The sequence below is a fragment of the Haemaphysalis longicornis genome, unplaced genomic scaffold, assembly GCF_048455015.1.
Source record: "Haemaphysalis longicornis isolate Haplotype H1 unplaced genomic scaffold, Haemaphysalis longicornis Haplotype H1 scaffold_2, whole genome shotgun sequence".
NCBI classification, from domain to species: Eukaryota; Metazoa; Arthropoda; class Arachnida; order Ixodida; family Ixodidae; genus Haemaphysalis; species Haemaphysalis longicornis.
The window spans coordinates 223,451,162-223,468,069 of record NW_027526295.1 but is presented as its reverse complement, the minus strand read 5'-3'; the positions used below and the strand labels follow the sequence as shown (position 1 = coordinate 223,468,069).

At 47.8% G+C, this 16,908-nt stretch overlaps 1 protein-coding gene across 2 annotated transcripts in view; it reads right to left on the bottom strand.

The window, feature by feature from the left end:
• Window positions 1-16,908, bottom strand: part of LOC144169991 (uncharacterized) — a 190,762-nt gene that overhangs the window by 80,925 nt on the left and 92,929 nt on the right. For both annotated transcript variants that reach the window (XM_077699479.1, XM_077699478.1), the window contains exon 2: window positions 13,482-13,614. In XM_077699479.1, coding sequence (XP_077555605.1) covers window positions 13,482-13,547 — 66 coding nt within the window. In that variant the 5' untranslated portion in view covers window positions 13,548-13,614. The remainder of the gene's footprint in view (window positions 1-13,481; window positions 13,615-16,908) is intronic.

The following is a 16,908-nucleotide window of genomic DNA, read 5'->3' as shown; positions in this document are numbered from 1 at the left end:
GGGACAAGGGAAGAGAACTGGTAAAGGTCGGTCACGTATACAAAAAGCTGGGTTTGGCATGAAAGGCTTCGTCGGAAGCCGCGTCGATTTTCAAGGAGGTCTTTATTTAGGCTTGGGTGGGTCATAACGTGGCTTTCCAATATGTATTCGGGTAATCAGCCGCGAATCGATCGATGTTAAGGATCTGGGTCAATCAATCGTATGCAGTGCGCGTCTTATGCTCAGAGATCGAAGAAAGGCGCAAAGCGCGCAGATTTCCAGTCTTTTGAGGCGCACCCAGTTACTGATTATTGCTGGAATATCGGTGACAGTAATTAAGCTGATTGAGAATTGACGGCATTTGATCTTCAAAATTTTAGTGCTTGTGCTGTCAGGGCCGGGGCTTGTAGATAGCACAAACGTTTCGGTTGCATGAGCGCCAACACTTACTGCCATTGTGACAGCCTGGTGTGTTATGGGCCTGTGTGGGATAGTCAGTCAGTTAACGCAGAAAGTGCATGCGTGAAAATACTTCGGAGATGTTTACTGAGAGACTGTTCTCACTCGTCTAAACGAAGCACGTCACTCGCGTTGTCTTTTAACTGCAGAACTGCATCGTTACAGGGTACAAATAGCAAGTGAACCTTTGAGGCTTTACAGCACGGAGTTGACTTGGATTTGAACACTCTAAAAATACACCGGGAAAGTCTAAATAGCGTTTGTGTAATTTGTTGTCAAATTTTACTGCCCGTATATTTACAGCTGATCGTTCCTATGACTCTCGAACCTGGTCGAGTAACGTGCTAAACTTGAAACCGCGCACAAAGTAATAGCTTTCACAGTAATAGCTGTGCGAAAATAATTTGTGTTACACTGGGTAACTCCAGAGTAATCACTTTTGCGATGAGCCGGAAAGCTGCACATCAATTGCAGGCATTCGTTTGCCAATAACAAGAGCTGCGCGTAGCATTTCTTCACATCGTAACCTTATTCGCGTGTTAGGCCTCTACCTATAACTGCATACAAAAAACCAGCTGGACTCGAGAGGAAAACACGCACAACGCAGAGTTGCGTGTCGGGATCCGTTCATTCGGAAGGCCGTGTATATATAGTCGACGAGTTCCTATCAACCTACGCAAGCGATGTCAAAACAAAGCGGACTCTAAAACGCAATAGCGAGTGTGTTAGCAATGCCAAGCGCCCCTGGAATGCTCGAGGTCGACGAGCGAACCTTTCCAGCAACCCGAACTCTGCGATGTTTTTCCATGGTGCACATAAAAACGCACAACATATGCCGTTACAGGCGAGTGATCGCTTCTGGTATGGAGAAATTTCAAAAGTGGTGACATACACAAGCGGACAGGACGGTGACTTCTCATTACAATTCAAATTTGGCGCTCAGCGCTCCAAACACGCGTACTGCGTATACAGTCGCTGCGGCCAGAGCCTCATGCACAGCAGCCCTTGCCCTGTGCACGGTGACCTTCCCCGCACAAACCGCACGCAAAAAGATTGAGGTATAGACATAATTTTAAAAGGCACTATTTCGATTTTACTGGTATTTTGCAATTATATATATAATACACGCTGTCGTACTTAGACGCGACGTATCCCCGCAGCGTAGCGGCTAAGAAGATAAAAATGGGTAATTAATATATATATATATATATATATATATCAAACGCACTCCCCGAGGAACAGCCATGTGATTAGGTTTGAGTGACAGATCGGTTACGGAGGAATTAACTCAGTGAATCCATTAGGTAACTTTCTGCTCAAGCTGAAAGCTACGGATTTAGTTTTAGAAGCGAAGCACCTTAGGACATAGAGTTTCATACTAACGTATATTAGAAGGAAATCTGTCGCTGCAGTCGCGGGCCGCCGTCGGCGGTGCCATTGACGCTAGACGTTCCTCGTCTACTTGGCTTAGACGCTTAGATAGCCATATGGCTTCCTTTTTTTTTGTCTCGAAGCCAAAATCAACAAAAAGGGTAACATTTTTTTCTTGTTCATCGCGCATAAAGTTTCTACATAATTACTGACAAATTTATCTTTCTGTAGGTTCAATTTTGTAATAATAAAACAGATTTGATTAACCTTCTACAGTAATATTGTTGATTTTTGCTGCCAGAGCCAACTTTTCAGCGTGTTCATGAGCCATGCCAAGGACAAGTGGAACGTGCCTGCTCGACCATAGAGTTTCTCAATATTACCTAGTGAGAAACTTCATGTGCTCGGCCCGTGCCTGGAACGTGCCTGGTATATGACGGAACTCTCGCCGAATTGCGGCTCCCGTAGACAGTGGCGCCAGATTTACCTCTAGTGTACATTAGTATGAAACTGCCTTAGGACCTCGCTATGTCCGTGGCTTGTCCCTTGGCGTCCGTGTACACAGTGTTGCGCATGCGTGAGGAGCATTACATTGCATTGCATTGTATTGCATCGGATTGGATTGTATTGGATTGGATTGGAATTGTATATACTTTGCACACGCGTTGTCATTCATTTACATGCGCGAGTGAGCCATGCCACGGGTGATTTACGGTAAGGACGATCCCCAGTGCTTCGCCCACTCGTCATGATTCACTTCGTGGAGATGCGTGAATTTTTTATACGCTTGCGTTGTACACGATCAAATACCTTTAAAAATTAGATAAAAAGTGCATCTGTGTAACGAAAGTTATAAATGTATTTTTAAGACGAAAGCCTTCGATCTCTGTGTTTCAAAGATATTCTCCTCCTCTGGAGGACCGCGCGTCGCGCTCCTCTCCTGAACCTAGCCTTCAACTTGAATACTTGACAACGCACGCCAGGCGCGGAAGGTTCGTCTCGCTTCCGTACGTTACTCCGGCTGGTTACTTGGCTCTCGCTCCTCCAATGACTCGCTCTGCGGAAAGCTTCGTGAACAAAACTTGCAAACGAAGCCCACACACCCCACATCACGAGAATATGGATTCACCCGGCAAGATGTCCAAATGTCAGTGTCAGGGTTCGCTGCCCTCAACCACATAATCTGGCGCTGCGCCGCGTTTTCTTTGTAGCGCCCGAAGGAAGGAAGGAATACGTTTTTTCGTCCATCGGGATCAGGTGTTGGTGGTGGAGGAGGCCCACAGGGCCGCCGCGACCGCCAGGGCCCGGGAGGTGGTCAGGACTTGGCCTGACTCCCCCAGGTCACGCAACATCTGCTCCCAGTGGTGAGGGGGGGGGGGGGGGTACGGGTATGCGGGGCATTCGCAGAGGGAATGGTAGTGTGTGTCGAGTGCCCCGCAGGCTGAACAGGTAGGGTCAGTAAAGAGGTGTGGATGACTGTGTATCGATTGGGTTCTGTGTGGGCCGATACTCACTAACGCTATGCCTCTCAAGATGACGACCCTAATTTTCTCACAGCCCTTGCGGTGCTCGGCCTGAGAGTGGTCTCTAGTGTACGCCGGCGTCTACCCCGGTCGTAATAGTTGGCTTAACGCACATGATCGCATCCAAAGCCTGGCTGTGCTGGCTGGCTGCAGTGATCTCTTCTATGGCCTTCACGGACTCGCTATGTCTGCTACTCGGCTACTCCTACTCCTGCGTCTTCCCCTCTTCCCGTATTTCGGTCGGGTGGACTTCCTCTGGTAATAAAGCATTACAACAACAATGTTTCAAGGTCGCGTTGTGAGGCACAGAAAATCGGAGCGCGCGCTGGGTGGCCGGGGGATAGTTCTGCGAAAGAGCTATGGAGCGCAGTCTTAGAGTTGAGGGAAGGGCATACGCGGTGCTCGTAGAATGGTGGATGCGCCAGCGAAATCCACACAGTGGTAGTGCGCGCGGGCCATCACATCGTGCTTCAATGGCTGCCTAGTAATTCGGAAATAGAGGGAAATACTACATCTGATGCAGCCGCCAGCGCTGGCCACTCTCCACGTAACACGACACAGATTCCTTCCTCTCGCGAGGATGGCTGTGCCCTTATCAATCGAACTGGATGGAGTGACGAATGTTACAGTGGCAGGACCCTCGCAGCGGATATCCACCTCTGCATGGCATTGACCCTCTCTGTATATTCCGTTTTCCACACGACCTAACCAAAGCATCTGAAGGTGTGCTGCGTCGTCTGCGTCTCAACGTGGATAACACCCGAAGCTTCATGTTTAAAATAAGGTGGGAGGTTTCACCACTGTGCTAAATGTGCGCTGTGCACGAGACTACCAAGCACTTGTGTATCTGCCCGCGATTTACCGCTGCCCGAGCAACAGCGGCTATCTGTCTGTCTCGTATACGACGTGGAGCAAGGCTTCAGTTGTATCACTTTCTTGGACCCTGGGCCAACAGGAATGACTCATCTTCAGAGACAAAAATTTTGCTGTGTTCTTTGTGGTATTCTGGAGAAAACTCCAATTCTTGAATTGTGCGCATGGCTATATCTGTACGCGTTTGCATCGTCATGTACGTTTTTTCTCCATATTGTTGTTATAGGCGCTCTGCGCTTCCTCGGCACCATTCGCTCAACTTTTTTACTTCAACTTTATTTCGAGTTTTCTAATTTCTTGCATTTCATCGCGTGTCATTTATTTGTTTTCTCTCTTATTCTTTGTATCCCAGTCTCACCTTCGCCTCACTGCACTATCATCATCCCCATCTGGCGCAGCAAGCACTGCCGCTAGCAGAGCTCACCTCTCCAGCCCACATTGCAGTGCTCTCTCTCTCTCTCTCTCTCTCTCTCTCTCTCTCTCTCTCTCTCTCTCTCTCTCTCTCTCTCTCTCTCTCTCTCTCTCTCTCTCTCTCTCTCTCTCTCTCTCTCTCTCTCTCGTATGCTTCGCCGCGTGGGCTCATAACTTCATTCCACATCGCTATGTGGGTGACAACGAATGAGGCGTAAGTTGCAACCGGGAAAGACTGAGAAAGTACGCCACGGCGGAAGCGGCTGGAGCAGCTCGAAACGCCTGTCGTCGTAAATGCCCGTCGGAAGAAATCGCCATCGCGAATTCGCCATCGCGAATTCGCCATCGCGAATTAGACGAAGCTGCGGCAGCGGCACGACGAAAGTCCAACAGAAGAAAGTCCAACAGAAGGTCGACTGGGCTGTTCATTCGATATTCACCGATATTCGATATTCATCGTTCTAAAACGCAAACGTACTATCGGCCAAAAAAGTAAACGGACCACGGTTGGAGATTTTGAGAGGATTTCTCCGCCGTGTGCGCCTAGCCAGCAACCTCTAAGTGACTTTTCAAGAAAGTCATTTTAAAATAAAATCGCGCCGCACATATTATATGTATGCTAGCAACGGCATAAAATAGAAAACATTCTAATTTCCAGAAGCTGTGGTCCCTTTACTTTTGGGGGGCACCTGTACGTATTTAGATACAGCCTTCCCCGAAACTTTCTGTGAATGGAACCAACTTCCCCACTCAGCTGCCTCCGTCACTGTTCAACCTAATTTTAAATATATACAATAAAGGCGCGTTAATTCGAACTCGAAAAGGGACCATAAAATTGTTCGAATTAAGCGTAGTTCGAATTAGCGGGTGGGCGTTAGAATGAATGGACATCGCACCACACTGCGCGGGCGCAACACAAAGAAGCCACCTCTGGACTCGCTATCGCGAATTAGGCGCTACAACACGTTTGTGGCAGGTGATTTCGTGAATAATGTTCATGGAGCTCTAACAGCGAACGGCACTGGTGGCACGGCGCCTGCGCTGAAAGCAAAATAAGCTGCTGGAGTAGCACTGCGCGTGTTCTACACTGTTTTTTCTGTTTCGTTGTTTTACATCTCCAGTTAATTTGGTTTGGTTTGGATTTGAGACACATTGTAATCACTCTAGGCCGACTTCTGCTAGGAGCGATGGAAACAAGGGGATCCCAGTTCGAATTAACCGTTCTGGATACCGATGCATTCGAATTATCTGGAGTTTTCCCCCTTTGAAATATACAGGTAACAGGGTTGTGCCTGGGCCAAGGCGTCGGTTCGAATTATCCGCAAGTTTGAATTAACCGAGTTCGAATGAACGAGCTTTTAGTGTTTTAAGTTATTATCTAGAATGCTAACTCCGGAAGAGTACTTCTGTGTTTAAATCTTGCTTGCGTTTTTTTTTTTTTTGTCCATGCTTGTTTCCATCCCCAAATTACTTTTTCCACGTAATTCTTGTGCCCACATCCATCTATACAGTGCCGTAAAGTGGAAAAAAAATATACGCCACCGGATTTGCATGAAAGAATGCAGGTAAACAGTGGTTGGTTTTAATTGCACCTTTGCGATAGGGCCGTACGCTGAGCCATAATTGACACTTAACATAACAGGAGAAAAATTCTGCTTCCGATTCTAAATTCTCTGTTGATTTATTTTGTTTTTACTGGTAGGCCTTTTCTTCCGTACTAACGCTACGACAAAGTGAACGGCCGATACTCTTTACAAGTTGAGTCAAGAGTGCGCCTGTTTGCTTTTGTGCGTTTGTTTGCTTACAACGATACATCGCGTAACATTCCATGAGATCGTAGCCTTATTCGCGCGTCAGGATTGGTTCATTCAGAAGGCCTCGGGTAGTGGAAGAATTCCAATCAGCCTGCTCAATTGACGTCAAAACAAAGCTTACGGGATAAACGCATTGGTGAGTGTGTTTGCAATGTCAAGCACCCCTGGAATGCTCGAGGTCGATAGGCGAACCTTTCCCGTATAACAACCCAAACGCTGCGATTTTTTTTTTCAGTTATGACTCAGTGCACCCAAAAACGTGCGACTCATGCTATCCTAGGCGAATGTTCACTTGAGCTAGCAATAAAGTTCAGAAGAGTTGACGTGCTTATATATATTGGACGGGGGTAAACCATACGGGGGACTCGCGGTGTCCCAGTAAGTGATTACGCTGGATTTATGCTGGCTTCCTTTCTGCGATTCAAATTTGGCACTCAACCCGTCAAACATACAACTGCGAAATACAATCGCTGCTGCCAAATATTGAATCCGAGACCGTATGCACAGCCGCCATTGCCTTGTGCACGGTAGACGCGTCTGCGCACAAACCAGTCGCAATAAATCAGGGCTGAAATTAAATGAAGACTTTTTTAGAAGTGACTATTGCGTTTGTATTGATAATCTGGAATAATGCATCAACGCATGCGTTCGTACATAGACGCGACAACCTTTCGCACGGTATTGGCCATGGGGGTAGAAAGGGTCAATGGAAGCGAAATTCCAGTTCCAGCATCGGCTGTGACCTTCCATGAACCTTACCACGGCACCAGCATTGTCTACGTGCCGCCCTGTCGTCAGTGGACTCGCCTTTGACCCTTTCCCTGTATCAGTCTACACTGTATGTGAAAGTGCAACGGTATAACTACCAACACTGCAATTGGCGGATATATTCTGGGTGGTAACCCGCAGTTACCGCCTGTGGCTTTCCGCCTGTGCTTCCTGGTCGTGGCGCAGGCTGACGAGTGGCGGAACAAACTCTCTGCCATCATATTGAGTGCACGCCTCAAAAGCGTCAACAGAGGATGCTGAACTTGTGAACACTTAGGGGGAGGCTGAGAATTTGGCCCTTCTTTAGGGAATTCAGACCTCTTTTAAGATTTAAAATTGTGAATTGTTCCTACTTGAAAAGTGATGCACCCCTCCGTCTAAAGACGACGATGGTTGACCGCGAAGCTTTCTCGTGATGGATTCTTTGGTTGGCCAATCCCAGATTGCGAGAATGTGCTACTCTGGAGGCACGCACCAATGTTCTAGAATACTCACAGCAACTCCCGGGTGTGCACTCCGTAAGCCTAACGTTTCAGTTTGGGGCGTACGGCGCGAATCGGTACCTGGTGCTTGGCGTTCGCTTCGACCGTGTCGAAATGGAGCAATCGGATAGACGCCGGGTTCGTAACGCGAGGGTCCTTGGTTTGATTCCGGCCACGGGAAGCGTGCTTTTCTTTCACTTCACCCGCGATCATTCATCATCATCGTCAGAGAAAGGTGGCTTCACTGCAGGGTGTACTGGCGTACAACGGCATCAGTGAGGACACTAAAGCTTCGCTTTAAAATACAACGGTCGTTGAGGCTGGTTCAAAGACACCAGTGCTGTCGTCAAGCAGAGAGCAATCTGTCTGCAGCGCGTCATTTGGGAGGGCATCGTTGTTCTTCGACGCTGCACTATCGCGTCTGTGACCGCAATTTCCTCAAAGATAAAAACGGTATGGGGTTAAATATTTAATTCTCCCTCAAAACTGGCAATCGTGCGCCAGACAAGTGCGCTGGCAAGGGATGTGGGTAGCAAGCTTATTTTTTTCTTTCGTTCGTCTGAACATCGACCTCAAAGAGTTTAACTTGACCGGAAAATCCATGAAGATAAGGCGTTGTTATTCTGAGAGCAGATCATAGGTTCGATTTCATGGCCAAGAATGAGGAGTCTTTCTTAGGTCACTTACAACTTAAAACGGGATGAAGCTCAGCGATTGTACGGAAACGCTGTCAGATGACGACGCGATAGGGACGTCGCCAGAGTTCGAAGATGCGAAAAATATGACTAGTTTTAACCGGAGATTTTATCACGGTGCACTCGTAGAAGCTCCTGACTGTTGGCCTGGCCCCCACTATCTCAAGACTAACATGAGCGGTTTCGTGCAGATAGAAATTGCTTGGCTCCCCGCAGTAAGGTCATCCAACATTTTGATATACATTCTTGAAGCCAAGTGAGCAAATAAATTAAGCCGTTGCCACCCTTACCCTTGGTGCAGTGGTCACCACATACCAAATAATGGACCACCGAGTAGCGACGGCCTCTCAGCGGACGCGTTGCCGCTGCAGATTGTTCTTCGCTTCGACGATAACGCCTTTGGACACTCCAAATACTCGCTCTCGACACACCGTGTACGTTTCGTGTACCCCACGGTTTATCCAGGCAAAAAGAGTGTGCTATACACGGCTTGCGCGTAAAAGTAGCCTATACCAAAACAAAATCGGTCTGGTGGCATCACCTTTGTGTCCCCTTTGCGGTGTACGAGTAGAACACTGAACCCCTGTTCTGTGTTCGTCCGCGTTTCAACTCGGCGCGAATGACAGCGCGGAGTTTACTACGGGCGAGAACGCTCAGCTTGAAGGACTTTTTAGGCCCTGTGCGGGGATTTGAAGCTCTTATGCGTTTTCTGAGAGTCTGGACTCGACTCCAACCTGTAACTGCCTCTGTCTTTTTTTTTACATGTGTTCGTGTGTCCACTGGTGGATTTTCTTTCGTTTTTTTTTCTTTTCTTATTTGTATTATTCATGTTAGCATTTAACCCCCGTCACATGTTCACCACCCATCAGAAGTAGCAAGCCCAGCATTATGCAGGGCTGTCCTCTTCGGTCTCATTAAAGAATTTTCTCTCTCTCTCTCTCTCTCTCTCTCTTGAATTTAAAGAATCCAATTGCATTAAAGTGTTTGCACTCAGCGTGTTGTTAAATTAAGGACGATAAACTGCGTAAAGGCGTGGCTGGAGGGAGGGAAGGAAAGGGCGGAAAGCAGTTCGTTCGTTAAAGGGACCCTGCAACACAATCGCCCCCCCCCCCACCCAAAAAAGAAATTAATATTAACAAACTTTCAAGTTGCCCGCTACGTGTAACGTCAACAATGACGTCATTGCCGACGCACCAAAGCCAGAGCAACTAATTTAAGCATTCAAGCAGCGCGAGCAAACGGAACCGTAAAGCAACGGATTTTATTTCACAACCTTGTTTATTGGCGATAGCTTTTGTCGGCGGCCACAAATTGCGCAAAGTAGTCCCTGTAACGACCCCCAGGCAGCGCGAGAAAATGGCTGGTTAGTCGCCACTGTTCAATCAACTTTATCTAGCTACCCCATCGCCCCCGCGACCTCGCGGACGGCGAACGGGCGACGGAAGAGTGACTCATCGGCAGGTCATGCGGTGACTGTTGCTCCGAATTAGCGGGTTGTTGCCGTGTTGCGAGGAGCCCGTGCAACTGTTCAGTGGGCATTTGATACTCCTGTGGCGCGATGGTTGCACCGCGTTGGCAAATTGCTGCTATGTTCCAGGGGGCCCATACAAGCGCTCCGTGGCCCTCCGGGTTACGAATACAAGGGGTCTTTTGGTCTGAGTTATCCTTAGAAGTTCGAGTCCTTAGATGGAATAAGAGAGAGAGAGAGAGAGAGAGAGAGAGAGAGAGAGAGAGAGAGAGAGAGAGAGAGAGAGAGAGAGAGAGAGAGAGACTTGTTTACTAAGAGCAATGATGTTGTCGCTGGAGTGGCCTGTTTCACGGGTATTCATGTCATGCGCCGTCTTGGCTACAACCACTGGCGGTTGTTCACCGGGTAATTGGCTAAAGGAACTCGGGGCAGACATTGTCGACTAACCAATCGGACCTTCAACCAGGGGTTTATCCAAAATTTTGATTTTGGTGGGGTGTCGAAGTCCTCCTGGGGGGGGGGGCAAAGTCCTCTTGAGGGAGTGTTGAAGTGTTTGGGGGGGGGGGGGGTATAAATCCTTGTCATCAACGGAGAGAAATTGGTGATTTTTTATTGGACTGCAAAGATGGTTTTGTGTTAAAGATGTGTATACAACCTCTCGCGTAGATAGGTTGGAAACAGAGGAGGAGACGCGTAAACATTGTGTAATCCCCGATGCCGCCGCTATCGGTGCCGGCAGACGAAGGAGTTCGTCGTTGATCCTCATGTTGGCAGCAGCCAATCGCTACTCCACCATCAAGGCGAACGAGAAGGAGAGGAGAGAACATCAGTGATATTTTAAGAGTGAATTTGGTGTCTGAGTGGTTCCTTTACGCTAGTGAGGAGAGAGATGAAACTCACTCTTCGCGCTACTGAAGAACCGCCACTTCCCCTCCGTTTAGGAAAGGCATACCGCTCCTCACTACACTGTAGCATGAACTGCTGCTGCTCTCACGAGGAGTGCACCTCACGTTATGAAGTGACCGAAAATTGGGCCGCTGTTTCCGGAACTTGATTGAGTAATAGATTGATTGAATTAATTGAGTAAGTGAGTGAGTGATATGCGTTTATTCCATGCAACCCTGTGTGTTATAGAATAAGTGCGTCCACAGTGAGCGCTTCTCTATCAACCTTATAATGACCACTACCAAATTTTAAAGACGATAGTCTTTCTTGGGCTACTTAAAGCCGAAAATTTTGGTCTGTGGCGTACATGTGGGCAAACTAACTGCGCAATGCCTCGGCAGAGGCTCACGGACCGTGAGAAAGCGTATCGCGCGGCGTCTTCGTTCCCAGAAGTGGCCACGTCTGCTCACACCGGATGTTCCGAAGGGCAGTAGTAGTAGTAGCAGGGTCACTTTAAGGCAGCAGGCGTGGGGGCGGAGATGCACAGAGAGACCAGCTCTTGAAACCGACGAAGGATGCTCGCCTCTCCCACCCATTTCCTAAGGGGCTAGATGAGGAATAAAAACTAGAGCCAAGGGACGGACAGACGAAACCTGGGCGGCGGAGCTCTCGGCTCGTCGTCTTCGGACCCCTACAGAGATTTCGTTCTGAGCCGCCTGATTGTAAATGCCCAGTTTTGTATTTGTAGTGGAGTCGGTCGGTTGCAGATCCCAGGGGCCGGATCCTCGGCGCTACTGCGGCTCGGCGGAGAAGCCCCGGGGAAAGAACCCACAAAGATAATTGTCCGTCCGTCCGTCCGTCCGTCCGTCCGTCCGTCCGTCTGTCCGTCCGTCCGTCTGTCTGTCCGTCTGTCCGTCCGTCTGTCCGTCCGTCTGTCCGTCCGTCAGTCCGTCCGTCTGTCTGTCCGTCCGTCTGTCTGTCTGTCCGTCTTTCCGTCCGTCCGTCCGTCCGTCCGTCCGTCCGTCCGTCCGTCCGTCCGTCCGTCTGTGTCTGTCTGTGTTTGTCTGTCAATTCAGTCACCGGGCCAAAAAATAAAATATTCAACGAGAAGTTATATACGCAAAACGTTTCCAATCTACCAAATATGTGAGCGCACTTTATACTTGTCAATATTATTCAGTAAAAAGAAAACATTTGGCATATTTGAGGCAAGACATCAATACATAAGTGGTATCTTGCAGTCAGTGGCGTAGCCATAAATATTTTTCAGGTGGTGTTATACGCCGCCGGCACAAACTCCCCCCAAAAGTAAGGATAGCCTGCGCGCAAACATAATTTTATTTTCAATTTCTTATTTAATTTTCTCATTTTGTATGTACATGTTAATATACCGATGCAGAGTATGAACAGCGTGTACGAAAAAAAAGGCCGAAATAAGGAAAGGACAGAGGGGGCAATGCACCACTCAGAAAATTTCGTTGAGTGTTCAGACAGCCCCCCCCCCCCCCCCCTCCGGCCTACTCCATTGCTCGCAGTGTTCTTTTAGTTAAACATACATGGCCGCTTGATTTTTGCGATAGCGAATAAAAGAAATATGCTTTGAAAACAATGTTGTGACGCTAAAATACAAATAGGGCTCGCACCCGACTCTAGGCGTTGTTGTGCCGTTCCAAGAAGTCCAGCAGTAACGAAAGGTTTCAGCAGATGGCGCGCGCGCAGTGGAACGCGCGGCAAAGTTGAATGGACTTGATCGAGCCTTTACCCTGTTTATCGTGGGAGGAGCGAGACGGGTGGGGAAGAGCGTCAGACGTAGGCGGGAAAGAGAAGAGAGGCGCTTGCGTCGTATACGGGCGGCAGAAGATTATTAGTCTTTTGACGGCATTTGCAGCGAAGTGAGCAGATACGCGGCCATATTTTTAACACGAAACTGTTTTATTCCGGGAAACACCAACATTTGGGCGACGTCATATCCGGAACGGAAGTGACGCCAGTACAACGAAGCAACTGGCCTGTAAAGGGTGCACCCCTGCACACAGGGTCTTCTAGCGGGGAAGCAACGTTTAGAACTAAAGAGTACGTATACTGAGGGTTGTTCGTTTTCGGGTTTTATATTTAACACGAAAGGGTTTTTTGCCGGGACACACCAAGATTTCCCCGACGTCATATCTGTCACGGAAATGACGCCAGTACACCTTTGCCGAAGCGACCCGCCAGCAGGACGTCGCTCGCCAAGCACACCCGCAAGGCAGCCGCCGGCCCGCAAACCATGCTCAGCTGCAGATTGCGCTGCGCATTTCACTTTCGTGTTTTACCGATTCCTATGACAGAGGAATCAACCACAGTTTTTGTCTTCACAAGTTGTATAAAAATGAGGCACTTGTCTTTTCTGCGTCACGCTGTTTTAATTTAGCATTGCTCATAGACTTACTCAAAGTAAAGGTTCGTTTTCTGCTTGCTTTAAGTTACAAACTTACTTTATATCTAAATATAAATACTTTTGTTAGCAGCCAGCAGTTTTTTTTTTGTCCACGCCCACAGTACTCGTGGACGCACGCTATATTAGTCGTCCTTGACCCAAAAGATGTTTCACCCAAAGCCTTCCTCCATTGAGTACGTCGTGTGGGTGTGCCTTCAATGAACATGCGATCGCCACCCATAGCAGAGTGTGCGAGTACAAGCGCGTAAGGCCTTTCGTTAGTATCCCGTTATCCACGAAGTAGCGGAGCGTAATTGCGCGTTCTGGGGGAACCCACCGGTTGCCGTAGCCGAAGCACTATGTTCTTCCATAGCACCAGCTTCAGCTGCGAGCAGGCTCCCATGGCATCTGGGGTGTCCCGACAGACCGCGCCGTCTTGGCTGGCGGCGCTCGAGCCGGGAGGAGAGAACCTGCGGCAGGGAAGAAATAGACGCGCGCTCTAAGAATACGCTGCACATCAAAATTACAACGTCGAAGCGGCCAAAGTAAGCTCAGGCAGCGAACACCGCGCGGTCATCAATTCTCCATTAAGACGCTACCGACACACCCGTGAGCGTGGCAGTACACCATTACTATAGGCGCAACCCCGTCGCGAGGAACTGCTTCTGCACTTGAATCTTCCGCAAGCAACTAATCGAACTGGGCGTTTGCTTGCAGTCGTAATGAGAACGCATCGATGAGTTAGCGTATTGGCAGTTAAAATGAGTGACATTCTCCTCCGTCTGGAGCTCCATTCATACGCCGTCTTCCGTCGTATTAAAGATGATTGGTTTATAAGGGTTATCACGCAATTCCCGGAAGCTCCATTTGTTCACGTGTCGGCATGATGGGGCCGAATAGATTTCCAAGTCTGTCGGGGTGACTCAAGTAGGGGAGAACACAGTCGCATTACCTGCTGCCGCAAGATAAGGCATGTCATGCTTCACACATACCCTGATTCGGAAGGTGACGGGAGCGGTAAAATAACTTTTTTTTTCTCTATAAAGACTGCGTTTTCCCCCACCAAACACAGCAGACAGGTAGCGATTCATCTCCCCAGCTTTAACACATGCTATTCCGTGTGGAATCCATCAGTCTTGTCAACCTGTTCATTATAACAAGTGCCCATTAGCGTTGCGTATCATTGTACAATGAAGAGGAGCGAATGATTTCTCGCGACGAACTCGGTTGTTCTGTCTCCTACATTGTTGTCGGAGTTCTGTAAGCGCATTCGGCCACAAAAAAGTGGACCTGTGTTCGATATTGACGGAACAGGAATACTCACCGAGGCAAGCACTGCTGCGGAGGCCGGAAGTATTATTATGCGATGCGGTCACAGCTTACCGCGATATGCTTTCACAACTCTGCGTTGAACCCGCTTGTGCCTTCCGCTATAAACGGCGCTCACAACTATAAAGTCACGCCGGGCGAACAGCTTACTCGGAACCTATGCGACAGCCGAACACAAGGTCCTCTACTTGTGCCCCAGATGTTCGACTACACTGCGCGCAGCTGGCTGTTTATTGAGCTCGGGCCTATGTTTGGCGCCCCTCATTATAGCATCGCGTCTGTTTGTTTTTACTTGTTGCTGTAATGTTGTGTCAAATCGTACTTAAACTCTTGGGAACTATGTGTAGGCGGTCAATGTCACATAGCAAGCTCTACTCTTGTTAATGTCACTTTTTGTGTTTTTTTTTCCGGTTTATTTATATATTTTTCACCGATACATGTCGTACTTTCACAGCTGAGGCTTTGATGCAGTAAGCGAGCCCGAAAAACAATTAGAGAAAGTCTCAAACAACCTTCGGTAAAGGAGGCAATCCGAAATTGAAATTCCACGACATGACGGGGTTTAAATGCGGGGGGGTATCGGGTCACTTTTGAAGCACTAACTGTCGCATTCATGGATTGTGCTAACAAGCACGAAAATTGCCCGTGAGGACGGACCCATTTAGGCGGCTACAAAGCATTTCGTGCTCCCTGCTGTTGAAAGGACAACGGGCGGCCCATGGCCTTTCGGCGTCCGCCTCTTTACAGCTTCCGCGAATGTTGGTAGGTAGAAATTCTGGAGAAATACAGAGACATATCTACTAAAGCGTAGCATTCTTATGCCGCTTGTCTTGAGTGCGAGTTTTTTCCAGCAAAATTTTGGGGTTTTCTAATGCCTGTCCGACCAATTATCTCCATTTAGGCTATTATAACGATTACAATTGGAACTTTCGCGAAATCAGTATTGCGCAAATGCCATGCGTTATACGTTCTGCCATTTACCGTATTTTTTAAAATTTCTTTCTTATTTTTTAGCTTTTTTTTTACATTTTGTTCATTTACGCCATTACAGCGATTACAGGTGGAACTTCCGTTATATCTGAATTTTTGTGGAAATGCAGGGCGTTACACGGTCCTGGCAGTGGGGGTATCCGGCAAAGAATGCTACGCATTAAAAATTCTAGGACTGAAACACCTCTATCCTCTGTCTCTCCTCTCTATGAATCTCATCCTCAGCCCCAGCTCGCACACTAGCAGGCGTTCCGGTGTCCACCCCTAGGTGTGACAATTTACGCCTGCTGGCGGTCTTTCCTTTCCTTTTCCTTGACAATAAATTCATTCATTCATTCATATATTCATTCCAGCACCACATACCGTTGTGAGTAGGCTTCACTGTGCAACAAACATTGTGGGAAAGCCAGATTACAAAGACCAACCTTAGACCGATCTTTTTTGGAGTCGGCTTCATTTCTAAACGCAAATGCATTGCTGAGAAGACATTTTAATCCGTAGCATTCTTTGCCGGGTACCCCCGCAGCCCAGACCGTGTGACGCCCTGCATTTCCACAAAAATGCAGGTGTCGCGAAAGTTCTACCTGTAATCGCTATAATGGCGTAAATGAAGATAACTGCCTGCCGGAAATTTTGAAAAACTAAAAATAAAGAAAAAAAATCACAAATTATGGAAAATGGTGAACCGTGTAACGCCCTGCATTTGCACAATAACGCAGATTTCGCGAATGTTCCATTTTGAGTCGTTATAAACCCAAAATGGAGATAATTTGTTGAACTAAACATTGAAAAACTAAAAGATACGGAAAATAAAAAAAATTACGCGATATGGCGAACCGTGTAACGCCCTGCATTTCCGCAATAATGCAGGTTTCGGGAAATTTCCAAATGTAATCATTATAATAGCGTAAATGAAGATAATTGGACGGATGAAAATTAAAAAAAAAATTAAGGAGAAAAATATAAAGAAATTGCGGAAAATGGCTAAACGTGGAACGCCCTGCATTTCCAAAATAATGCAGATTACGCGGAAGTTCCACCTGTAATGGTTATAATAGCGTAAATGGAGATAATTGGTCGGACAGGGTTCAGAAAAACCAAAAAATTTGGCTGCAAAAAACTTACACTCAAGACAGGCGACATAAGAATGGCGACATTAAGGCTACAGGCGACAGTAGTAGATATTTCTCTGATTTTCTGCAGAATTTTTTAGGTGGCATCTTTTATCAAACTATGGAGTGCCGGAAACGAACAAGTGGCCGAGGGCGGGGGTGGGGGGAGGGGGGGGGGGTGTACATAAGTGAAGAGGAGGGTACGGAGCAGCTTTTCCCAGTCTCCGCACGCAAAAACAAAAAACAAAAGAAAAGGGGGACTGAGTCTATAAGCTCCGTTGTAAAAGCGGTTATTACGCTATAGTTTTCTTGCGGAAGCGAACTTCAGTGTGC